The sequence below is a fragment of the Linepithema humile genome, chromosome 5 (genome assembly GCF_040581485.1).
Source record: "Linepithema humile isolate Giens D197 chromosome 5, Lhum_UNIL_v1.0, whole genome shotgun sequence".
Lineage (NCBI taxonomy): Eukaryota > Metazoa > Arthropoda > Insecta > Hymenoptera > Formicidae > Linepithema > Linepithema humile.
Window position 1 is genome coordinate 22,216,454 of NC_090132.1, and position 26,569 is coordinate 22,243,022.

General features: G+C 29.0%; 4 protein-coding genes across 5 annotated transcripts; 2 read left to right on the top strand and 2 right to left on the bottom strand.

Moving 5' to 3' along the window:
• Window positions 1-22: 22 nt before the first annotated feature.
• On the bottom strand, window positions 23-1,668 carry LOC105676091 (translocon-associated protein subunit gamma). Its single transcript, XM_012373694.2, has 4 exons — window positions 1,412-1,668; window positions 831-958; window positions 511-602; window positions 23-319 (listed from the first exon to the last, which is right to left on the bottom strand). The coding sequence occupies exons 1-4, from the start codon at window positions 1,539-1,541 to the stop codon at window positions 121-123; spliced, it is 549 nt and encodes a 182-aa protein (XP_012229117.1). The 5' UTR covers window positions 1,542-1,668; the 3' UTR covers window positions 23-120.
• Window positions 1,669-3,173: 1,505 nt separating this feature from the next.
• On the top strand, window positions 3,174-18,200 carry bgm (bubblegum). 2 transcript variants are annotated; one of them, XM_012373904.2, is made up of 13 exons: window positions 3,174-3,325; window positions 10,631-10,697; window positions 14,266-14,317; window positions 14,575-14,782; window positions 15,080-15,214; window positions 15,391-15,586; window positions 15,671-15,772; window positions 15,869-16,015; window positions 16,201-16,676; window positions 16,802-17,016; window positions 17,152-17,303; window positions 17,368-17,493; window positions 17,625-18,200. In XM_012373904.2, exons 2-13 carry the CDS (start codon window positions 10,671-10,673, stop codon window positions 17,817-17,819), a joined length of 2,031 nt encoding a protein of 676 aa, XP_012229327.1. In that variant the 5' UTR covers window positions 3,174-3,325; window positions 10,631-10,670; the 3' UTR covers window positions 17,820-18,200. The 2 variants fall into 2 exon arrangements, with proteins under 2 accessions (XP_012229327.1, XP_012229328.1); XM_012373905.2 differs by lacking the exons at window positions 3,174-3,325; window positions 10,631-10,697 and adding an exon at window positions 13,473-13,517.
• A 511-nt stretch (window positions 18,201-18,711) lies between these two features.
• endos (alpha-endosulfine) lies at window positions 18,712-20,844 on the bottom strand. Its single transcript, XM_012373906.2, has 3 exons — window positions 20,471-20,844; window positions 19,778-19,897; window positions 18,712-19,662 (listed from the first exon to the last, which is right to left on the bottom strand). Exons 1-3 carry the CDS (start codon window positions 20,537-20,539, stop codon window positions 19,489-19,491), a joined length of 363 nt encoding a protein of 120 aa, XP_012229329.1. The 5' UTR covers window positions 20,540-20,844; the 3' UTR covers window positions 18,712-19,488.
• Window positions 20,845-21,374: 530 nt separating this feature from the next.
• Window positions 21,375-26,378, top strand: Letm1 (Leucine zipper and EF-hand containing transmembrane protein 1). The gene is made up of 7 exons (XM_012373927.2): window positions 21,375-21,631; window positions 22,143-22,585; window positions 22,666-22,836; window positions 23,022-23,336; window positions 23,414-23,887; window positions 23,968-24,408; window positions 24,599-26,378. Exons 1-7 carry the CDS (start codon window positions 21,574-21,576, stop codon window positions 25,004-25,006), a joined length of 2,310 nt encoding a protein of 769 aa, XP_012229350.1. The 5' UTR covers window positions 21,375-21,573; the 3' UTR covers window positions 25,007-26,378.
• The last annotated feature ends 191 nt before the right edge of the window (window positions 26,379-26,569 follow it).

Here is a 26,569-nt window from a genome sequence, read left to right on the forward strand (position 1 = left end):
AGTAAATAATTTGAAGCAAATCTAATCATAAATACAAATATATTTATTGCCTATGATTGTTCGTATAAAAAAAATCTGAGTTTTCCATGAAATTAGTTAACAGAGCACACTTAATATACATTATTGAGATCCCGTTGACAATAATGCTAAAAGCGCGCTAGTAGCTCCTACGGAGAGTATATAATTAATTGCGGGTGTAAATGTTTTCAAAATATAAAAGGAAGATACGATAACGAATGCCAAGAAAAGAGCGTTGTTGTAGAAAATGGAGAATGTTGTTGCTTCGTAATCAGCTACTTCATTCTTCTTCCATAAAATCCTAAATAACAAAAAATTAATCTATTATAATCATCTATTGATATATAATTACATATTTTATAAAAAATATAACAATTTTAGAATAAGAGTAGCTATCTATGTCAAAGTTCCACGCTGTGTAACATGTGGTATTACGTATTACTAACTGATGGATTGTTTATATTTCAGAAAAGAATATAAAGTTAGCGTTACCTTTCATCCTTTTCCTTCTTACTCATCTTCTTGTCTTCTGCAAGCTTGCGACTTATTTCCTTTGTTACAGCATCTTCCCTTTTTACAGCGATCTGTGTAAATATATATATATGCAACTTGTGTATAAAATATTCTCTCTTGTTATATTGTCTCTTAAAATTTATGTCCCTTAAACAAGTTGGTAATAAAAAATCAGTAGACAGAGTCTACTGGCTATTTTGCAAATTACAAAAGATATTTTATTTTTGTCACGCATATAATTGAACAATTCTGCAGTAATTTAATGAAATGTCATTCTTTTTGATATACATATGACATACCTTATGCTTGAGGATAAACTTGGTGTTTTTATATGCTAGTGCAAGAGCATATGTGCTTGCCAATGTAACCAATATAAAAGAAATAAAATTGGAATACAGATCGATCAAGTGTATTCTCCAAAAGAGCCCTGAAACAGACACATTGTAACATCATCAATGAAAAAGAAAGATTTCCTTCTTGTTAATTTTGCGATAAATACTAAAGATTAAATCCAAATGAATGAAAGAACATAAACATATTGTCTTTAAAGGAGATATCTTTACGTACTTATTGCCTCATTTATCTTAAAATAAAATAAAACGTATCATCAATTCTTAAATAATAGGAATAATATATGTAAATACAAAGTCATATAAGAATACGATTGTGCAAGAATTGCCTAGAATTTGACTGCTATGTAATAAAGATCAATTTTTAAGGTGCGACTATCAAACTTCAGTTAGCTATATTTCAAATCAGATGTGTGATAATAACAATGTAATAAAACGAATGTAAAATTTTATAATAGAAATCTTGATGGGCAAAATAACACAAAAAAATAATTAAAAACAATTTTTGTTTCAAAAATTTTTGCACTCACAGATGGGTATAGCCGAAACGATAAAAGCATTGCCGTAGAACAGTGCTGAAGATTTCGTCGAGACGTTTCTGGAGAAATCTTGTAGGAGTAATTCCTCTTCTTTGGTAAATGCCTTAGATTTTCCAGACATTTTCAATAATTTTTTTAATAGTAATCGAATAACCAAACAACCACTCGTTCTATCGTCGCCACGAGATATTACGAGAATGGAGAGTGGATCAACGATGAGAGGAACGAGTGGATAATACGCATGTGTGGAAAAGAGATGGTGTGGCAATGCTTGGCGATACTGTATGACGTGTCCAATAAAACGTCATTGTCGATATAGAAGGCAGCGACACACATTATCCAGCGGCGACGAGTCGAACCTTATTCGAACCACCGAAGTGCGGCAACCGGCAACATTCTCGAAAAATTGTTCGAATACCAACTTCAAGTTATCATTATGTATATTAAATTCCATCCGGCAAAAATACACCGCGTTATTTGCTCCAGCGAGTATTTCTATTGTCCAGATTTGTGCTACATAAATTGTTCGTCGTTTTATTTACGTGATGCTTGCGCAAATTATTTTTTATATGGACAATGTGAACTCTTTGATTATATTATAAAAATTGACAATTTAATTATTAAATAGTTTAAATTTTAATTTAGAAATTATGGAGGTAATTAAAAAGTTGCAATAAATAATGATTTTGCGTCAAATATTCATTATATTACGTAACAAATTGCTAAGTTGATGGTTGATAGATGAACTCTCTCTCTGTTAACTTATTTTATATTATTTTGATAATAAAAATACTTCATATTGTATATTGTACATAAACTTATATTTATGAAAGCATAAAATATACTTTTGTAAAATTAATAAAATGCAACCGTTTTACGCATCAAGTATAATTGCATAAAATGTACAAGCTGTTGTGATTTCTGGAAAAAAATTTTAGAAATGTAGTTTGAATGAAATACATTTTTTACTTCGCACATTTATAACAAAAGATTTAAAAATATATAATAAAGAAAATTAATCGACCGAGGTATTACATTATATTAAGGAGATATCATTATTGTTATTTGTTAGCCGATTATCCAGTTAGCATTAATTAATTAGAGATATACATATAATGCCTAGAAGCTATTGAAATTTGTTTTTCTATAATTTCTTGTAAATTTCCTAACTGGAAATTTTGTCCGCTGTAATAAAACTGTCATTAAAAAACTTAAGTATTACCTAATCAATTTTATCGACATCATTATTGTAAAACAAAAATCATAGAAACATTACCATAACAATGATAAGGGTATTACTGCAACAACATCGTTAAAAACTCATTTGTGTGTTTGAGAGTTATAAGACAAAACTGTGTATTAGTCTTTAATTTTTATTTAAAAAAAAAACCGAGATCTAGAGCACGGCAAAACTTATGTTGATTCGCGACCTCAATGTTAAATTCTAATTAATAATTCATAATGTGAACAATACCCAGTAAGAAATAGTAACATAACATTAATGTTATAATTTCCCATTCAACAATATAATTGTTATGTACAAGGCATGTTATATTGCAGTTACATTGTTAAGTGGAAAATTATAACATAACGTTATGTTACTGTTAGCTTGTGTTTACTGAGTAGCGATATTTGTTCCGATAGAATCTATGAAGAAAGTGACGCAATCCGATTTAAATTTCGTAAATCCTATTTCACATGTTTATATGATGAGAATGAATTATCCCCGCCACACACAGTGTACAAGGCAATGTATGAGGCAGTGTTCACGTAATCGATAGGCAGACCGGAAAGTTCTTCATGAAAAGTCAGTATCGTAAAAGCTATTGCACGATTCGGAGTGATCGACTTCCGATCCGAAACACGAACACGTGAGAGCTGTTTATTTAACGCGCAATCGAGAGGGTGAGTGTGATAAAGTACAGAAAGAATAATTTTCTCTCACGATATCTATAGCTATTAGGTGAAATAGAAATTTTAATTAAAACTGAAAATAACTAAATTCAAAAAAAGTTAAATAGTTATTCTCTATTAGTTTTTTGTATATTGTTTTTTATTAGTGATATAAAATTTAAAACTTTTACACAAAAAATAGCAAAAATCTATTATTTTTAGATAAGTTGTACAAAACAGTACGAGTTATATTCTTTATGTTTTGATTACGATTCTATAAAAATAAAAATTTTTTAAAATAATATAGCAAATCACAAAAATTTGTGATTTTTGTACATTAATTATAATATATTTTGCTGTTTGACATTGATGTTTGTGATTCTTATGGCTTTTTTTATTGCTGCTTTTTCTTCAGAAACATTTATTTTTAAAGAAAGGATAAAACTCATTCTGTTTCGTATACACACAATTTATCCAAAAATTTTATTACAATCTCTCTCTCTCTCTCTCTCTCTCTCTCTCTCTCTCTCTCTCTCTCTTTCTCGTGTTTAATCCTCGATACAAAAGTATTCTTTTCCAAATTGTAAGGTAAAAAACAATTTCACATACGATTTGTAATCAAATATTAATAATTTAATTTTGATCAATGTTTATAATTTGTTTACTTACTTTTTACATACTTCTATTTATGATTCAATCCTTGAGCAAAGAAAGAGAAAAATACAAAGTACCCGAGAAAAAATGGTAAATATAGTTAAATGTAAATATATATAATTAGTTATGAAAAGATCTGATAACATGTAATATTTTATATGTTCATATAAAATTACATATGTTATTAAATCTTTTCATAACTAATTATATATATTTATATCTGACCAATTATACCATTTTTTCTCGGGTATTATTAAAATTGATAAATAAGCATATAACGATTGGTTGCAAATGTAATGATGTATAATATTTTTTGCGATTGTTTCTGCGAATGATATACATTTGAAATGAGGTCATATATGCTACGATATAAAAAATGATATGAAAAATGTATATAAAATGATAATATTGTGCATCATAAAGCATAAAAAGTTAAAATGTTTATTGCTTGTTTTTTTTATGTGCAAACGTAAAAACGATTGTTTTGATTATTTGATCTACTTCAAATTTAAATCAAAATGTAAGCAAGTATCAAAATTTCAAGATGCCAAGATACTCGAAAATAAGTGCAAGAACTACACAGTAATGACATATACATACATATTATTATGTATAATATATACAAACATGAAATATGTAATAAATAATATAAAATTTATAAATAACATTAATTTTTACCGTTAATATTTAAACTTATTCATACTTTTTTATAAGTATTGTATATATTATTTTCCATAAATTAATAAAAATATAATTTAACAAAAATTTTAATCACAGTTTGCTAATTGTTATGCTAGTGTGACGTGACTTTTTAACGTTGTTACATGTGTTTATACAGAATTTTTGTAGAACTTCAATAATTTGTTGCATATTTATTTTATTGCTTATATGCGCAACAACGAAGTAAGTAAGCATTCAAAGTATTTTATCTATTTGTCTAATGTGCTCAAGGTAATTTGATAATCTGCGTTAATAGCATTTACATATATGACTTATTGCATCCATTATAATAAATCAAATTTAGAGATTTAAAAATAAGATATAAATTAAATTTTTGCATTTAATATTTTATAACAATTGTAACAATAGTAATTAATTGAAATAATGAGGAAAACTGTTAAATAAAATTCTTTCAAATATTAAAAAATTATTTGTCTCGATATGTAATATAATCGATGTAATTAGAAGAATTAAATCATTAACCGGTTCTACCAGTTTTACTAGTTTTATCACTGTTGAAAATAAATGAAGAAGTAAATTGAGTAAAATTTTATTTTTAAAAAACAAGGCCAAAGTAACGACGCATTCTCTCTGTCTCATTAATGTTGCACATTGCGAGCTATAACCATTGCAATCTACGTGTAGCAATTAACTTAAAGCTCTTAAGTAATATTGATCGGTTTCGATCAATTCTTAGATAGTCTCGGATATGACAACAATTATTTATTTATTACAATTAACCCAGGTAACACATGTGTGTTTCACATGCGTTTCCTAAACGTATGTGAAAACATTGCTATTAGTGCTTGTTAACACTCGATTCTGCCCAATCTTAAATTTTACACAATTATGATAATGCCCAATTTCCTTAACGTGCTTCTGGACAGGATGCATCCATTTTAAATTATCCAAATTTGGTTTAACTTCATATTTATGTTACGTGACTCCGTTATTGGCTCCGTATACAAACTTTATTTTAATCTTGAATGTTATATTAATTCTATATATAAAACTTGTTTCTAATAAAGTTCGTCTAATAAGTATTATTCGAGTATTTATCATCCAATAATTCTCGTATCGCTTTATTATTTTTTGTGCCGTTTTTTCATTTACAGTCTAATATTACAAGTCATTCTTGTCATGCTAACATCCGTTGCCTTTTTTTTTTTTTGCTTTTGAATCACTGGTCTTCTATTGTGTATTCTGCATTTACTAAAAATTTATTGTGCCTATGTTATTTGTTATTCTGTTTAGAAGCAATCAGATTTAATGAATTAATTTTATACAGTTATTTTCACTTCGCATATTCTTACATAATTAATTTCGAACTAAAATTGAATATAAAGTTCTGTAATAGATGTGATATATATATATACACGTTTGACACATATTATAATATATGTCCATAATATGGACTTTCATAATATTTGTCTATCGATTTTTAGACTTTGTAGTAATATTATTGTTGCTGTTGTATGCGTCAATTTGATTTTATTATAGATTTTTTTTCTTGTTTTCTTTATAATCTTTTGTTTTAGTTTTCAATCGATAATGTTGCTATTACTATTATTGTTATTCGAAATAAAAAAACTAAAAAACTAAAACACCAAAAATATCTAAGATGCTTCTCAAATGGAACAATGCATCTTCCGCGAGATGCAATGATGTCACATGAGATATTTTATCCGCGTAGACAATCTAATTTACATTCAAACACTTTTTATCGATATACTCTTTACAAATTTTGTTGCTACAAATTTTGTTGGACATAATGTGTAGATTTCATTAGCGATACTCGGTTATTATCTATTTCATATTATATCAGAAATGCGCTCAAATATTATTCGTAACTTGGATCTCGAAGATAATATCCAAAATAATCACAATAATATTTGCTTAATATTCGCAAATTTACATAATGAGTTCATTAATTACTAATTATTAATATTAATTGGTATAATTGTAATATAATCTTTAAATTACATATTAAATAAATTTATTATATATGCGTATAAGCACTATACACATATGATGAAATATTGAACATCGAAAGCGAAATGAACAACAGCACACGCAATATGATAAGCGTTTTTTTGTATTAAACAATGAAAATAATACGATAAGTATATCGTGAATTATATGCTGCGATGTGAAGATTTATACGTTGTGATAAACTCTGATAAACTGGCATAAAGTTTACAGTATCATTTATCATTTGTAACTTTGTAAAAAAAAGTATTTTGCAAAAAACACATTAAACACAATTTATGTAGATATATGTGTGTGTGTATGCATGTGTAAAAAAGCAAATAAATTTAATAGAAGCAAATAAATTCAACAAAAATCACGATAAATCACGATAAATTGCGCAAAACATGACTTGCAAATGTTGTCCATTAATCTGTCGTTAATTTGTCCTGCTCGTTATTTTGTACATGGAAATTCAGAAAGTTTTTAGTTCTATATAAATGCTTCTTTTTTCTATTAATTTATCCTATTTAGAGTTATAATATATTGATTTATCAACAGAATAATTGATTAATCAATTATCAACAGAATAATTGATTAATCAATTATTCTGTTGATAAATGTACATAATGTGTAGATTTCATTAGCGATAGTTTATAACAACCAAAACCAAGACGGAGAAAAGTTTTTATATAATATAGTATATAGTTTTTTAGCGATCTAAACAGTAATTATATTTTTCAATATTTTTTATATAATACATGTTAATAATATTATTTCATAAATTCTGTTTTTAAAGAAACTATTACATTATTGTATAACAAGAACCAAAACTTTATACTGTGTTTTTATATATAAAGAATTTTACTTACAAATATATATAACAAAATTCCATATGTCAATGTGCAAAAATTATCATTTAATTTCAATTTTTAAATAATTATAAATAATTGTGAATAATTATAAATAATAATTATAAATAATACATTCGTATTCATTCATTTGCATTTATGTATGTTATATATTTACATATTGTACAATATTTTTAGAATTTATGAATTTAGAATGATTGACCAAGACCTTTTCGACAAAAAGCAATATATTTGAAACGATCACAAATTTTTGATAGATGAATAATGTCACATATTAAATTAACGTTTAGGCATATTAACATAAGATATATTGACATTTTTATACATTTTTATACATTTTTACGTAATTTTAGCTGATACAGTTGATATTTTTCAGATACATTTAAATAGTAATTGCATTAATATCAACTTCAATCAATTTAAAAATGTTCAGATGCGTTTTTTATCAATATCTAAATCGTTGCACGTACTGTTTGTCTTTATAATGTACTAAAATTTAAAGTTACAATTTCCATGTCAAATATAATTGAATGTTTCATGCTAATCTTATGCAATCGCATAATGAATACATGTCTACATTTCGAATGTCATTTAATAACAAAAAATGACAAGACATGCAATGACAGCGTATGGATCTGACAGCATATTAGATCGCGAGTAAAACACATTGATCAGTGCTTCAATTATTCGCAGAAAAATACAAAGCTAAACGAAACAAAATCATTTAGAAGTGTACAAATATTTTATTTTATTATTATTCGCTACTAAACGTTTAAATAAAGGATATGTAACATAAAACGATGACTGTCTCGGAAAAAACAAAAGGAAAAATATGGCATTAATATTTCTGTTAGTTGCATAATGTTGTTGATCTCACGGAAGATTTTCTTTTCCGCTAATAAAAATTTCCTTTTACACTTATTATTTCAATTATCTTTCTTATGTAGTAAAATTTACTTTAAATTTAAAAAGTTTTGTAAATGGTTTCATATCAAAATCGCTTAAAAATGGTCATTGACATATGAAAGTCACTGTTGTATAATATAAAGAAAAGAGAGAAGAAGAGCCACGAGAGAAACTGTACTCTTACAATTAGTATAACATAAAAAATGCTATAGAGACTGCAGAGTTAAACGACTCAAGTTAAGCAGACGCCTAGGCATTATTGCCATAGAAGTCTAAGAAAAGGAAATCGGATAATCATAAAACAGTCCCAACAAAATAGAAAATGTGTCTGCTTATTTGCAGTTTTATTATAAGAAATCAATTGAGAAAGGAAACTGGGTAAATGTTAAAAAGGAAGGGAGTTGTACTAGAAATTGCGTGTGCACTTAAGAAAAATTTAATTATTTACTTTTTAACATTTGTACTATTTTATCATTTTTTAAATTTTAACACTCTTGATTTCTAATCAAAGAGTCTTTTCCTTCTCATGTTTCAAAATATTTCAAATATTTGCAAACACAACACCGCATTTTACAGAACATTTGAATTGTATTTTTTTCTTTTTATGCAAGCATTTATGCCATCTTCTACTTCACTAAAAGGAATTGATCACAGTCATTAAATGTGCTTGCACGCAAGGCTGTTTTTTGCGTTTCATGTTCGCCTAACAATCAACTATATCTTATAATTTAGTATAATACGCCTTCAGTAAGTGCTAATATCTTGCGAATGTACTTTGGCCGTCTGTCGCATGATGCATTTATGTATATATAATAGAGCAACTTATCATGATTGTAGACGTCACGAGTCACCAATCTTGTAATTTTGCACAATCTCCCCTTCGTATAGACTTCGATACATCAATCGGCGATACACAAGATGTTTAAACAAGACAACAACATTTTTCAGATTGATAGAGGGTAACCAAGCACTTATAAAGGGGCAGTCCATATTTGAAAACGCATTTCACGTTTCAGACAGCTAAAGTTGCACGAAAAATGGCTATAAGTTTAACTTTATAAGCAACTTTGATCTCCTGGTCAACTGCATAATATGTGTTCTCGAATCCGAAAAATCAGTGTATCTAATAACAAATTTAAAATTGCTGACTTTACTATGTGTCACTTTAGTTTGTATAATACTTGGAAATCTACATAGGTATCTACTGATACCTACATATCAGTAAAGTTTTTCTCTCGTGAAGCAAAAATGTCAATCAAAGATGTTTCTGGTGTAGCCATGTGTCGCTATGTGATGATATTTCTGAAAATAGATTGCCGTTTCAAAAGTGCTTATATTTTTTCACCTTTCAATTTCTAAATGTTATCGGTGTTAGTCCGAGTTTTGTACATTATAAAGTATGCATATAAGATGCACAAATACATACGCGTGCACACACGCACACACACACACGCACTCACATTGCATAAACAACCAATGTTTATTCAAAAGAAATCATTTACTTAACACTTTCACGGCCAGTATCACGTGTGCGTGATTTTGTTCCCATGGCCAGTTTCAATATGTTAATATCTAATTTAGTTATCTTATGTTTATATTTGTTTATTTGTATCTTATCTCGCCTATTTGTCACGATCATATTTTTTATATAATAACAACATTTTCAGCAACTTTCTAAAGATCAAATAAAGTAAATAAAAAGGCCAAAGGACAAAGTAAAAAAAAGTGATTAAAGGCCGCATGAAACCAGCGACAGTGCATTATACTAAAATATTTATCAATAATAAAAATGTATGATTATTACATACATTATTATAAGATTTATATAATGATAATTTTAACAGTTTTTATTCTTTTTTTTATTTTATTAATTATTTATTTATTTTATTAAAAAATGCTTTTCATAGCTCGGTACTGTCTGAGTGAAACATGCTGACAGAAATTCTCACGCAAAACAGTCGTGAAAGTGTTAATAATAGAAGTTGATTTATACATTAAAAATGTTTTTCAATCTGCCATTATCACGTGTCTGTTTTGCAAAAAAAAAAAGAGAGAGAAAGAGAAAGAGAAAATCTCTAGGTCGAATTTAAAAAATTAAAGTTTTGTTAAGATAACTATGTGTGAATAAAACATATAACATAAAAACGTAAAACGCGGTACAATTAATCTTATCACTATTTATTATTTGTTATTTCAGGTAAAATATCTATACCGTAGACTATCAATCGTATGGTATCATGAATGGTTTTATGCGGGACAATAAGGTATGAATTTCTGTACGTGCGTGAAAAATGCATGTTTGACTATTATTAAACGATTTCGTTTTACACATTAAATGCAATTCACTGCAACGAATGATATTTGTGTGATAAATCGATTTATCGAACTATTTTGCAGTTGAAATAACACTGCCGTTTAGTTCAATTAAAACTCTTTTTATTGTATTTTATGTATTGAGAATAAAGCATCGACATATACACGGTGTGCCTGTTAAGTAATAAGGCTGAATTTTTTTCTCAAGAACTGGCAACAGTGTAAAAATAAGACTGCATCAGCCAAGAACTATCCTTAATATACTCTCTAAATTTCTTAGAGTGATAACGCACTCGAAAAATCGAGTGACTGGTCGTGTCACTCGAGTTAGAGTGACTTTTCATTCATACGGAGTTAATTCTTTTTCTTTTTGTTGTAAAGTGAATTTTTCATCCTGTTCAACAAACCCGTCTCTGTTTTTTTTATTGATTTAATAATTTATGATAACTGTTGTCAAGGAAGGTGTTTCTCGTAATCGTCTCATTATCTCTTGTTCTCGTCTCATTATTACACGTATTTGGTGTAAGACATCGTAAATATAGATAAGAATATCTATAAAGAATACACATAGATTGACATATAAAAATGTCAACATTTCTTCCAGAGGTAAGTGCTTATAAGAATTTATGTTTATTTACTGATTTTATATATTATGTAAAGAATGGTGTTTAAATTAAATTGTTTCTAGATTAAATTGTTTCTAGATTAGATTACAGAAAGAGTAAGTCGAAATCTCACAGCATGTGGTTCGCCGTGCTACGTAGCTTCGTCATAAATTCGGTTTGCATATTGATAAACAAGTAGTACAATAAGAAGTAAATTATATAATGACTTGTAGTTTATTAAATCGGCAAGTGCGTACGATAATGTGCATACGATAATGTGCTGCAAAATCTCCGTTATAGTTAAGTCTAAAATAATATTAAATTTTTTTCTTTCGTTAGGAGATGTTAAACAGTACTGAAAACTTAAATAAATTTTTATTAAGCAGTGGAATTTCGGAAGACGCCGTCAATATTTTGAAAGGTAAGATTTGCAATCAAATTAAAATTATAATTGGGTAATGTTGTAGCAATAATGTAATTGTGTATATTAATAAACATTAATATTAAATTATATTCTGACTTTTTGTGTGGACGAGCTACATATTTATTATAATTAAAATTATTACTAAAATTATTTAATAAATATGTAGCTCGTCCACACAAAAAGTCAGAATATAATTTATTATTAATGTTTATTAATATACACAATTACATTACTGCTATAACATTACCTAACTATAATTTTAAACTATAATTTTTATTTTTTTACTATAATTTTACCTAAAGCATGTTGTGTAACATTTAATGTTACTCTTAAAAATTTATTCATAGAAAAAAGCATTAATTTACATGAGTAAGTATATATATATATATATAAAATATAGGTAAATATATGTTAGAGAAGTTTTTTTAAAAGTTGGTCGTACTTTTTATTTTAATTTATTTATTAATAGTAACAAAAGTATATATGTCGTTCAATTAAAGTATCTGTTATTTTTATCACACTTTTTGTATCACTTCAGGTTTTCTTTTAATTCCGTGTTTGTAAAATTATTCACTTTAATTTTTAAGTAAAACTTATAAAAAATATGACAAACTTTTGCAAGCCTCTAGATGAGGGAGATATTTTATTTGAGAAATAATAAATTAATTATTTTTACAGATTATCTGATGATGATGAAGAAATAATAAATAACATAAAAATGACGTCTTAATAATGTGTTTATAATATATATTACTTTGTCAATAATATAGATAATAAATATTACTTTGTCTATTTCTTATTTATACATTATTTACTTTTTTTTTAATATATTATTTTAGTTCCAGGTTTTGATTTCTCATCGCAGTCAGCTTGATTGACTACGTTAAAAGCGAGAAAATACATACTGCAAATTACAAAATACACTGAAACATAATGTCCATAAAATGACACTTGTGATCAGTTAAGAGATTGGTAAAGTGTATATTTTGAAAATTTTCTTTTTGCTTTAATAATTAATAAATAGCCGTAAAATTAGCCTATTTTTTAAATGTCATTTCGTCATTTCGAATTTTACAACTATTTATTTCTTATTTTAGCAAAAAGAAAATTTTTAATAATAATACTTTATTAATCGGCTCACCACACAATCAAATGCAAGTGACTTTTTAGGGATATATCTTTTTATTTTGCAAAATATTTCGTAAAATTGTAAAATTTGTAAGCATATGTTTTTTCTTAATTTTAATGTTATATGTATCTATATATGGCTGCGACAAGAAAAAAGGTCAACTTTCACACTAAGGTAACATGCTACGTGTGACGTGCAGCTTCGATTAGTTGAAATGAGAAGCAGTGTCATGAGAAGCAATGACACTGCTTCTCATTTCATCTAATCAAAACTTTACGTCGTATGTAGCATGCTATCTCATTGTCAGTGTGAAAACCGGCTTAGAAGACTTATTAAGAGTGAATCTGTTCATTCGTAACAATTGAGTGAAAAATTCGCTTGACGAAAGACTGAAGATTTCATTTTTTGATCGAGTGAATTATTCACGCCGGAACGAGTAATACATTACTCTACGTTAGAGTTAAACAATCACTTTTGTGAAAAGTAAATTTTTACTATTTACAAGTGGCAGTATTTTCACTATTGCTTGGAGTAAATATCCACTCGTTTGGAGTTAGATTTTACTCTAAGAAATTTAGAGAGTATCATGAATGGTTTTATGCGGGACAATAAGGTATGAATTTCTGTACGTGCGTGAAAAATGCATGTTTGACTATTATTAAACGATTTCGTTTTACACATTAAATGCAATTCACTGCAACGAATGATATTTGTGTGATAAATCGATTCATCGAACTGTTTCGCAGTTGAAATAACACTGCCGTTTAGTTCAATTAAAACTTTTTCTATCGTATTTTATGTGTTGAGAATGAAGCATCGACATATACACGGTGTGCCTGTTAAATAAGAAAACTGAATTTTTTTCTCAAGAACTGGCAACAGTGTAAAAATAAGACTGCATCAGCCAAAAATTACGTCCTTGCCCTTAATGTAAGTTTCAACTTGATAAGTGATAACGTTATCACAAGCATTATGCGGTGAAATTCAGTGTCAAACTTTCAGACAATGCAACAGAAACATTTCACAAGCCTTAAATAGAACTTGATCTCCATAAATTTGTTTTAACTTGTTTAATTTAATCGCATAACGCTGCTCGATATTCCATTTTCGCGTTTTTCATTGACGCGTCACTGAAACATACAGTTTGAAAGTTGCACTGAAAAAAAGTAAGGACGTAGTTTTCGACTGATACGGTCTTGTTTTTATAGTGTTATTAGTCCTTGAGAAAAAAATTCAGTCTGATTACTTAACGGGCACACCATATATATTGTGCGCTACGTAATATTTTAAATTTATTTAAAATTAATATCATAATATTCTAGCGAGTAAAATACACAAGCGTATGTAAAATATTGTTGTAGGAAATGAATTATTCGACCAGATATGCAACAGCTAGTGAGACTGGATTTGATGGTAATTTTGTTATATATACTTGAGAAATTTCCTTTTGTAATTATGAAGTCAATTTTTTGTATACTGATCTTCTTTTCCAATTACCGATTTTATTACGATTGTTGGCAATTGTTAGCGGAATATCGTTCTTAATTTGCCTTTTCTCTTTTACTAGACTTCGTCACTTCATTAGCGGAGTCTTTAATGTTATTAAAGTGATTTGCGTAGATTAGTTGCGATTGTTGCAAAAAAAGAGAATAAAAACACGCTATTTTCAGGACCTGATCAGGTATTGGCCTCGGACATAGATACCACATGTGAAGCTAACGGCAGAACTCGAATAAAGTTAGATAGCAATGGGTATAATGCATCCTTGCCCGTATCAATTCCTAGCGTTCTCATGAAAACAGCAAATCTTTATCCTGATCACATTGCTTTAGTATCTGCACCGGACATCAGCGGCAAAAGGACCATGTATACTTATCAGTATGTATAATATAAGAAAAAAATCCAGCAAGTGTGACAGTTGGCGATAAGTTGAGATCTTTCCCGGTTTTTCATTATCTAAATTAATTAAGCGATAAAATTGATCAATAAGCAAATAATAACGACATTTGGCATAATTTTTAATTTCTTTTAATTATAATTTTGCGAAATATAAATCGATAATGTAAATGCTTTTTCTCCTATTTTTCTTAAATTGATTTATATATAAATTCGATAACAATTCAGCAATTACTACAAAAAATGACGCAATCAACAATGTGTAAATTTTTATTGCAGAGAATATGAAGAGAATGTAAGAATTGTAGCTAAAGCATTTTTAAAACTAGGTTTGGAGCGTTTTCACAGTGTCTGTATATTGGGATTCAATAATCCACGATGGTTCATTGCCGATCTCGCGGCTATATATGCTGGGTAAAGAATTCTAATTGTTCCTAATTCTAATTATTCTAAATATTTTAATGTGCATTATATACAATTTACATTATATATTATTACTTTACAGATATGATAATTACATTGACATATTTCTTAATAACGCGTATTTTCATTTTTTCGATTATTAAAATAAATAGCTCATTCTTTTTTAGTGGGTTTGCTACAGGAATTTATACGACAAACTCTCCGGAAGCGTGCCAATATTGCGCTGAACATAGTCAAGCAAATATAATAGTCGTTGAAGATCAGAAACAATTGGAAAAAATCTTGCAAATAAAATGCAACTTGCCAAATTTAAAAGCGATCATTCAATATGAAGGCATACCTGTCGAAGAGAACGTTTTAAGCGTGCGTAAATTGATTCCAACTCTCTCTCTCTCTCTCTCTTTCTCTCTTTATACATATAACATATAATTTATCATTGCTTCGCAGTGGGATGATTTATTGGAAATGGGTAAAAAGGAATCCGATGATAAATTATTGTCTGTGTTAAAAACGATCGGAGTAAATGAATGTTGTACTTTAGTGTATACGGTACGTGCAATTCACATCACACATATCACATATTAATTGAATCAATTGTTCCATATACTAGTTTGTTAATTTACAAAACATCACTTATTTTTACAGTCAGGAACAGTTGGAAATCCAAAAGCTGTAATGTTGAGCCATGACAATCTCATACATGACGCACGATTGCTACATTATGCGATACAAATAACTGAAAAGTCGGAAACTATAATTAGCTACCTGCCGTTATCTCATGTTGCGGCGCAGGTGATATTGTTTAGATAGAAAAATAATGTTTCAGGGTTAAAGAAAAATACTTTCGTAGCATTATTGTAAATGCAAATTTTCACATTGTATAAATTGCATCTGAGTGAAAGCTGCGTAATACTTATCGTAAAGCTGATTGAACGTATATATCGATTCGTAATAATGTATTATCTTGTTAATTCTAGCTATGTGACATTATGTTGAGTATATACATGGCAGCTACGGTGTACTTTGCGGACAAGAACGCGCTCAAGGGTTCGTTATTGGATACATTAGTTGTGGCGCAACCGACTGTCTTCTTAGGAGTACCTCGAATATGGGAGAAGATATATGAGAAGATGCAAGAAAAGGCGCGTAGCAACGGCGTGATAAAAACCTGGATTGCTAAATGGGCGAAAACGCAAGGGCTCCATTATCACACGAATAAAATGAATGGCACGGACTACAAACACTGGGGCTACACTCTTGCAAAGTGGCTTGTTTTTGACAAAGTAAAAGCAGCACTGGGTTTAAATAAATGCAAAATATTTGCTACCGCAGCAGCACCTTTAAGTATGGACGTTAAAACGTATTTCATGAGTTTAGATATACCTATAATAGATGCATATGGAATGTCTGAATGTAGCGGCAGTCATTCAATAATTACCTATAAACAGTACAAGTAATTATATCTTCTTCATTATTCCTTGTGTTATAATCAAGTATCGCAATAACGGTATATAAAGTTGTTTTTTTCTTTTCAATTTGTAATTTACATAATAATGACTTTCTCATTATCGTTGTTAGGCTGCAAGGTGTGGGACAGCCTTTGCCTGGAGTATATACCAAATTAGATAATATAGATGAAAATGGTGAGGGAGAAGTTTGCATGGCTGGACGGCACGTGTTTATGGGTTATTTAAATGCACCGGAGAAAACCGCAGAAGCTAAAGACAAAGATGGATGGTTACACAGTGGTGATCTCGGTAAAATCGATTCAGATGGAATCCTGTACATTACCGGTAAACATCCTTTATCTGTCGTCATATTAATATTTATTATTACGCATTGATGTCAAAAATAATTAGATACAATATATTTTATCATGGAAATATGGACGTAACAGTGTACAAGCTTTTGTATATATATATATACAGGTAGGATAAAAGAACTTATAATCACAAGTGGAGGAGAGAACATAGCGCCTTACAACATAGAGCAAGCAATACTAACAGAATTACCCGTGTTAAGTAATGCCATGCTAATTGGGGATAAAAGGAAATATTTAACAGTCCTTGTAACGCTTAAGGTACGAATAGGAAAATAACAAATGCAAACTTAAACATTCATGTTATGATTTTTCTTTCTTTCAGAGTGACATGAATACTGAAACCGGTGGACCTTTGGATACGTTAAACCCAGATACGTTAAGATGGGCAAAGTCTATTGGCAGTAAGGCTAAAACAGTTACAGAGGTCATACAGTCCCGTGATCCACTCGTAAGTAAAATATTTTAAAAGAAAGTTACAATCAACGTCACAATATTATTCTGTGTGTGTGTGTCGTGCAATTAAATACATTTATATCTTTATTATATATTAGTGAACTGTTAAAATGTGCATTCTTTCAGATATATGAGGAAATCGATAACGCAATCAAGAGAGCAAACACACATGCTACGAGTAATGCTCAAAAGGTACAAAAATTCGAAATTCTCCCACATGATTTTTCAATTCCAACTGGTGAATTAGGACCTACGTTGAAGCTCAAAAAGAATGTAGTTGCAAAGATGTACGCTGATTTGATAGATAAACTGTATGAATGAAATTTACATACCAGTACTGCAACATAAAGCATCAATAACTAAAAAAACTTTTCCACAAACGTAAATCAAATAAATCACATGTGAAACCTGCGACAATATTTTTTATACGTAAAATCTGATATATTTAAGATATTATCCTAGAAAGATAATACATTATTTCGAATTCATTTTTACTGAAATGACTAAACTTAAGTTGAAAAAATAAACGGCCTCAATGTTATATATAATATTATAATTGTAAGATATTATATTACAGTCAATATTATAATTGTAAGATAATTATATTACTTATTATATACATGTTTGTCAAGTATACGATGTTATATCGAGATAAAATTATATTTTAGTACAATATATGAAGAATTCAATATTGTATAAAAATTGCACCTTTATTTAGTTAAATATAACATAACACGTGACTCTCTCTTTAAGCATTTTAAAAAATAAAGTTATTAAAAATTATTAGATAATTTTTTTTTTAATTTGTATTAATACTTCAATTAAATTGTAATACTCATCAAAACAAACAGTGAAAAGAGATGTTTCTTTCAGTTGCACAAGTAACTTGTCTGCAAAATAGATAATACCAAACAGCGCTGAAAGAGATTACTTTGATACATCTATGCTGATGTAGAAATTTAAAATAAACAATATACACATATATATATAAAGGGAGAGAGGGAGAGAGAGAGAGGGGGGGGAGGGGAAAACAAGACAGAGGGATGGAAGAGAGAAGCTATTTATAAATGATAAAAATTATACATTGTACAAGAAATTATGAAATAGCTGTATCTTGTTTATTTTGCATATATGTATGTATATATGTATGCACATATATACTGTAATTTCGGAATAATTATTGTAATGGGAAGATAAAAAACTAATTATAGAGTAAAGATTTCAAATTGCAATATATTACTAAATATAGTTTACAATAAGCAAAACTGTAGTTACATTTAAAATTATTACGTTCATACTACAGATTTTTCCCATAGTCATTACGATTTTTCATAAGAAAATAGTCTTACTAAGCGCATCACAGCAGCTTTGCTTGGAAAAATGCAGATCTGTATTTCTTCTTACTCTCAATCTTATCGTGCACTTGGGTTATATTCCAGTTATTATGTTTACATTATTAAGTTCTATTGTTAGAGTTAATGTTCATTTGTTTTCTCACATTTTCAATATAAATTTTTACATATGTGCATGCATTTATTAGCTAACAATATAATCTGAATACATATGCAATTCTGTGTAAACCTGTATTTTTTTCACTGTAAATCAAACTGATATCCTGAATAAAACTGCAAAATAATTTTTAATAAGAATATAAACTTTTCAAGCTGACAGGTAGTGACTTGTCTACTCACACGCATCATAAAACTTCATATACCACCCATGGCACGTACATACAAAACATTATTTAATATCTTTTAATAATATGGTATTTAACAATATGTTCTTTTAAAAGAAGCAGTTAGAAAATAGTTGACTTGCTACAAATTTATAAACTTTACGATACTATAAAATGTTTTATCTTTAAAAGATTAAAAAAAAACAATTCCAAATACAAAGTTGTTTAAATCTGATTATAAATAATTGTACCATATTATTCATCTAGATATAAGACTAATTAACAAAATGTAATTTAAGAAGTACCAGGAATATCTTATGAAGACGTTGTCGATGTATTGAATTTTTGTTGGATAATAGATGTTTTTCGCTGTGGTACTGTTTCTGGTGTTGGTATAGCATCTCCTGTTGGCAGAACGCCAGTTGGCTTTGGCTTAGCTGTGGATTTTTGTTTTGCCATTTGATAATCCCCGGAATCAAAATATTTTTGCTGCAAATATTAAAATTATTAATCATTTAAATCAAGTAAAAAGTTAAAAAACTATATTTTTCTAAATATTAGAACATCAGAGCTCTATGTGATAAAAATTGGGTTTGATACTTACCCCTTTGGCTAATCTTTTTTGCAGAAATGCAGAATGGCCACCAAATGGTCGACCAGTTGCATTTGGAAATTTTGCTCTTAACTTTGCTTCTTCCAATTTTTCTATATCACTCGATGATAACTGTAATAAAATTCAGTAAAAATCTAGTTATATACATAAAATGTAAGAGCAACCAATTCCACATAAAAGCGAAATTCTTGTGAAGAATTATTTCTACTTAAATCAAATCATTACTATAAAATCAAATACTATAATTTATTAAAATTTACTGTAATTTACTAAAATTTCATACATTGTAATTTTTATAAAAATTAATTTCAACATGCAATATTATACCAGTTTATTTTTTGCCACATTTTAACAAATTTAGAATTTATTGTATGAATAATTTGCAAAAATTATGATACTTATTTATCCAAATATGTACATATTATATATAATATAACACTATAAATACAAGATGTAAAGATGTTTAATAATTGATCGATACAAGTGGATTTTTATAGTGGATATATATATATAATGTAACGACTTGCTAATAAAAAAAAAATTTGCCACTCATAATTTCTTAATAATTCTGTAATACACTTGTAATAATTAAATGTACCTCTTTTATTCTTTCATCCAACATTCATCGTGATTATCTTAATTCATTTTGATTAATTATCGTCTAATTAACGAGACAAATTTTACCTCTGTAGTCGAACTCTGCTCGTTTGTCTGATCGTCGCTCATCGTTACAGATTTTGAAATACTTTCCATCAGTGACCGCTTGCTCGATGACAATTTATCTTCCGAATACTAATTTCGACACTAACGTATATAACGTACATAAGAGCCAAACGAATGGCGCAATAACAACGATGCTATCGATACTGTTTATTCAATTGAACTTTCTAGTTAGACTTCTTAATCAACAACGTGTTTTTAACCGAAAAAAAATCACACGGCAAAAACCAATTACATGCAACAAGAAAACCGCTATCAATGAAAATGTTTTCGTACTCTCGAAAACTGCGATGGCGTCACATGCAGGGTCGTATTAGAAACCATTAGAGACCCTCAAAGCCAGCGGCACACGGTGCGTGTTTACCTATTGGATCATTGTTGGATTGCTTGCGAGCTAGTAAATTACTAAAAATACTGTATGCTGTATGGTGCATTTCAGACATTTACGCGGGTAAAAACGCATCGTGTGCCGCTGGCTAAGAGCTGGTCACTTTGTACTGATTGGTTGAAGTTCGTAATGGCGGAACCAATTAGAAGTAGGCTGCGTTCAGAAATTTACTACCAGTACTGGAAATCTATAGTTTACGTTACGTATATTGTAGATTTTTAGTAGGTGGAATTGGCAGTGAATTTCGGAACGCAGCCATAGTGAACTCTAAAGGTGGTGTCCCATGGCACATATTTTTCGCATAACGCGTAACTGCGTAATCAATCAAAAGCTTCGTATAAGCATAACGAAACATCATTTCATTTATACTACGCTTCTGATTGGTTTACGCGGTTACGCATTACGCGAAAAATGTGTCATGAGACGTTGACCTAACAATATATATATATTGATATATACGTATTTATCCATTGACATGCAAGTGAGTTTCTTATCTTTTTATCAATGTATATCAGTGGTATACTAATGGTGTGATACCAGCTGATCTTTGACTCCAGCCACTGGGTACTATGTTCAAAGTGGACGGTGGCGTGTTATGGCCGTGATTCTTTACGTATTTTCAGCAAGACAGCACGACGATTTCAAGGAATTTGGATATTTACAGAAAGATTAGTACACCATGAATACCCTAATTCACGCAAAAACGATGATGTCCGGTCAAGGTGGAATTATTCGATGTGCGTGTCATTGCGTATTACTTCATATCCTTTTATAGATTAACACAATTTTACAACTTGTAATACTTAGATAATACTTCTATTACATTTACGTGACAATAGATACCATATCTGTTGTTATGAGATTAATAACACGTCTCTTATAATTCCCTCAAATTTTTTCAACGATTTTCTTATTATAATTCAATCATCACATTGCGAAAAAAACATGAAATAATTAACAGGTTATGTCGTACCACATGCTATAAGTTTTTTATATTAATCTATAATTATCAACAAGTACCTTTTTATATACATATATGTATTATTATTTGTGTTTATTTTAATGATTATTTATAAATTGTTATTAATCCACTTTAGAAGCTACTTTTTAAAAAATTGATTCTTTACTTATGATTAAAAGCAAATATTTGTTATTGTAATTAATTTCCACCTTCATTAAATTTAATACATAAAATGCTTTGTTTAATATTTTATAATTATTAAATAATTAAACACTTTATTGTTTCAGATTATGCCCCATTTAAATTATGGTATAACACCAATCATACAATGGGTCGTATAGCTGTAATTTATACCGACTTGAAAAATTCGAAAAAGTTAACACTAGATTCCATTGTACCACCAGCATATATCAATAATGCAACATGCTTACAAATTCGTACCTTTTATGTAACTCCAAGGTGGAAGGGCCAGGAGTCATCATCTAAGATTGAAGAGACGGTAAAGAACATTAAAGAGGAAAAAGAACTTAAAGAGAAAACAGATAGTATTGCAAAAGACTGTGACACAAAAAAAGTTGTTGCTAAAGTTACAATTTGGCAAAGGATTAAAGGGGAAATATTGCATTATTATCATGGATTTCGATTATTAGGGCTCGATATGAAGGTCTCGGCAAAGTTAATATGGAGAATTTTACATGGACACGAACTCAGTAGACGGGAGCATCGTTTGGTATGTTAAATAATTGTTATATAATTCTGATGTGTTACATTAACATTAAGATTTATTAACTCAGTCATTTATTTTGACAGCTAGTAAAAACAACCGGAGATGTGTTCAGATTGATTCCTTTCTCTGTTTTCATCATTGTTCCGTTTATGGAATTTTTACTTCCTGTTGCAATTAAATTGTTCCCTGGTATGCTGCCTTCTACTTTCCAAACAGCAACCGAGAAAGAAGATAAACTTAAACAGGCTCTAAAGGTATAAAAATACCTGATTTAAAGATGAAAACAAAATCTGATTAGAGAATATTATATGTAGGAAAAGAACAAGATTTAGCAAATGTAATATATGAAAATGGTATTTCATATAAGCTTCTGTGTAAACATTATATTTTAATGTAAACCTAATGAAATGTTACATTTTTCAATATTTTTTATAAATAGGTCAAAATAGAAATGGCAAAATTTTTGCAAAAAACATTGGATGAAATGGCAGTGCAGTCGTCAGATCACAGTTCTGAAAAAGCTAAAGAGTTTGTAGAATTTTTCTACAAAGTGCGGACAACTGGCGCTGTTGCCTCTAATAAAGAAATTATGAAGTTTAGCAAACTTTTCGAAGATGAAATTACTCTAGACTCTCTTTCACGACCGCAATTGATTGCTTTATGTCGTGTATTGGATGTGCAAACGCTTGGAACTACCAATTTCTTACGATTTTTGCTCAGGATGAGGTTAAGAAGTCTTACTGCAGACGACCAAGTACTTATAATTTTCCTTATACAATTCTTTTGGATTTTGACAATTAAAGTACTAAATCCTTTCTTCTTCTTTGACAGCTGATTGAAAAGGAAGGAGTTGACACTCTAACTAGAACTGAATTGCAACAAGCATGCAGAGCACGTGGTATGCGCGCTTATGGAATGCCAGAGAACAGATTGAAGGAACAATTATCACAATGGTTGGACTTGAGTTTAAATAAGAAGGTTCCACCTTCCTTACTGTTACTATCACGAGCGCTTATGATACCGGAAACAGTACCTATGTCAGACAAGCTAAAGGCGACTATTTCGGCTTTACCCGACGCAGTTGTGGCTCGTACGAAAGGTGCTATTGGAGAGAAAGAGGGTAAACTGGATCATAAGACAAATATCGAAATCATAAAAATGGAAGAACAGAAGATCGAAGAAGAGAGAAAGGAAAAGAAGGAAATCGAACCACAACCAATTATCTCAGAATCTAGTACTAAGAAAGACGAAATTACTACTACAGATGTAAAAGTTTTGGAACAAGCTCTGGATTCAATTGGCAAGGTTGATATATAAATAAGACATTTAACAAGCAATTCTGCAGGATTTATAAAATTTTCAATATTGCGTGATCTTATTTCTAGGATAATAAAACAATGGCTGTGGAGAAAGAGGAAATCAAAGAACTCAAGGAAGAAATGGCAGAGTATCAAGAAGATATTAAGGAACTGTATCAAATTAAAGCAGAAGCAAAGGGTCAAGCGGATATAGAAAATATTAAAATATCAAAAGGTGCTAAGAGATTATTTAATAAAGTAAATAAGATGATCTCAAAAATGGATGCCGTTTTGCTGGAGCTCGAACAATCTGAGAAGAAAGTGAAGCAAAGAATGAAATCGCTGGGTCCTGACGAGAAACAGGATTCCAAAGATGTTGAAGAATTAGTCAAAATAGATGAATTGGTCGCAGCTATTAAGCAAATCCAAAATGTACCCGATGAATATCGGTTAAAACGTATAGCAGAAATTTTAGGGAAAATTGATGATGATCACGATGGTGCGATCAAAATAGAAGATGTCTTAAAGGTAAAATAGAAGAGGTCTTGAAATATTCAGACTATTAATTTTCATCAATTGCAATAAATATACAAGTGTACATATATAGAAATATGATTACAATTATATGCACTTGTAATATGTATATATTTATTAGTAATACATACTTATATATTTCTTACATTATTACACAATTAATTACACAATACAATTTTTGCAGGTTGTAGAATTGATAGGTAAGGAAGATGTTAAATTAAGTAAAGAGCAAGTGAATGAATTGATTGAATTGATGGATAAAGAAGAAGTATTGGAAGTAGAACAACAAATACAAAAGTCGTTAGAAAGGGATTTCAAGGATGCATCCAAAGAGGAGGAAACTATAAAAGCTACGCATAAGTCTACGGTTCCAGCTACACCAGTTACTATCGAACCGAGACTTGACAAAGAAGAGCTGGTAGACGATACTGTTAGAGAATCAAGCAAATCCTATACAGGTTCGTCTATCGAAGAGGACAAACAGAAATCGACTGCCGTTCTTAAAAGTAAATCCAATGAAATAAAAAATCCTCCACTTACATCAAGTGTTCCACCAGCAGCGAAAAAGGCAGAAGGTTCGAAACAACTGTGATCAGCGCACAATGAAGTATAAATTAGTATATGTAACTATCGGAGCAATATTTTTATTATTGAAATCTATCTTTTATTATTGAACTCTATCTTTTTATTATTGACACCATAAAATATGATTTTAGTATGGATTTTCACTTATGTGTATCACGCATATGTTTTCATCCTTAAAAAAATTTCCAGCGTTACTTTTCCCAATATTATTTTCCACTAGAATACATAATCACACGGTGAAAGGGAAATGTTTTATATTTAAGCAAGCCGTAAAAATAATTTTGTCAATATAATTTATCATTATGCACAGTAATATAATATATTATTGATACATTGTATATAAAGTAAAGTATGCGGAGATATATATGTATATGTATATATATATATATCGTATATGCACGTCGTATATTTGCTGTACGAAATATTTGTGACTAATACTGAATTGTCTTTATTTTCATACTTTATGCATACACAAAAACCTGGATTTTCCCTTTGAAGACTGTGATGCATTTAACAGCATCATTTATATTATCCTTTTTTATCAAGGCAATATATTTATGCTGGTTATAAATACATCATTAAATATTTATTCTCGAAATTTATTGTCGATGTTGCGATTATTGCTATTATCTGACGATTATGTCGTTTCTCTTTAACATTGACAATAAATTATAGAATATTAAAAAACAGGTCTCTCTTCAAATACAGCCTAATTTCAATCAGTCCAAAAAATTATCATTCCATCTGTTTAAATGCCATTGTTGTATATTCGTGATACATTGAGCATATATCAGCCATAACTGAGAATAACAACCTTAGATTGCAAAGTTGATTAAGTCTTGCAACATCAATATTGAACTAGGAACAAGATAGATATACAGTAATTTATAATTTATTTTATCATCGATAAAAATATACAAGAGGATGAAAAATTTGTTTACTATATTTTATGTATTGTGACATAAAAAAGGGGTAATATAAAAAAAATAGAGATTGTACAAAAGTACTATGTGTGCTTTGTATTACATTTGTATTACTTTGTATAGAGTACTAAACTTGTAGAAGACACTTTATTAAAAGATGTTTTTATGTAACAAAAATTACATCGATTTTGGAGCACTACATGTATATAAGGAAATGAGATATATTTATTGTATATTTCCATTACTCTATAATGTTAACTGGACTAAGACCATTTAAGATATATTATAAAAATTTTAATTTAGCAAGAACATTGAAAGTGTGATCTATTTCTTTACTTCTGTGCATGAAAACTTATATGTATATGTAAGATGAACATGTATTAATTTTTTAAATTTTTATAGGATACCGCTTCATCATAAATAAAATTGTAATAAATCAAGTATCCTAAAAAATAAGAGGTTTTTATACAATTTTATATTACTGTATATTTCTATTTTATTCTCTCTCTCTCTCTCTTTTCTTTCTCTCTCTCTATTTCCTCTATTTTATTGTTTCTTCCCAACTGCTACAAATCTATTACAACATTTATCAACCAAATACTATATTTTACAATACGAAACATAGCTTCTTCATTGAATCTTTAGAT

Excerpts from the sequence above, each read along its gene's own strand:
- LOC105676091 (XM_012373694.2), bottom strand. The coding sequence starts at position 1,541 with ATGTCTGGAAAATCTAAGGCATTTACCAAAGAAGAGGAATTACTCCTA. Across the intron at positions 959-1,411 it reads CGTTTCGGCTATACCCATCT|GGCTCTTTTGGAGAATACAC; the intron begins GTGAGTGCAAAA and ends TGTCTGTTTCAG. Across the intron at positions 603-830 it reads AGTTTATCCTCAAGCATAAG|ATCGCTGTAAAAAGGGAAGA; the intron begins GTATGTCATATG and ends ATATTTACACAG.
- bgm (XM_012373904.2), top strand. The coding sequence starts at position 10,671 with ATGAATGGTTTTATGCGGGACAATAAG. Across the intron at positions 10,698-14,265 it reads GTTTTATGCGGGACAATAAG|GAAATGAATTATTCGACCAG; the intron begins GTATGAATTTCT and ends ATATTGTTGTAG. Across the intron at positions 17,017-17,151 it reads TGGAATCCTGTACATTACCG|GTAGGATAAAAGAACTTATA; the intron begins GTAAACATCCTT and ends ATATATATACAG.
- endos (XM_012373906.2), bottom strand. The coding sequence starts at position 20,539 with ATGGAAAGTATTTCAAAATCTGTAACGATGAGCGACGATCAGACAAAC. Across the intron at positions 19,898-20,470 it reads AGCAGAGTTCGACTACAGAG|TTATCATCGAGTGATATAGA; the intron begins GTAAAATTTGTC and ends ATTTTATTACAG. Across the intron at positions 19,663-19,777 it reads AAAAAAGATTAGCCAAAGGG|CAAAAATATTTTGATTCCGG; the intron begins GTAAGTATCAAA and ends TAATATTTGCAG.
- Letm1 (XM_012373927.2), top strand. The coding sequence starts at position 21,574 with ATGAATACCCTAATTCACGCAAAAACGATGATGTCCGGTCAAGGTGGA. Across the intron at positions 22,586-22,665 it reads GTAGACGGGAGCATCGTTTG|CTAGTAAAAACAACCGGAGA; the intron begins GTATGTTAAATA and ends TTATTTTGACAG. Across the intron at positions 23,888-23,967 it reads CTCTGGATTCAATTGGCAAG|GATAATAAAACAATGGCTGT; the intron begins GTTGATATATAA and ends TCTTATTTCTAG.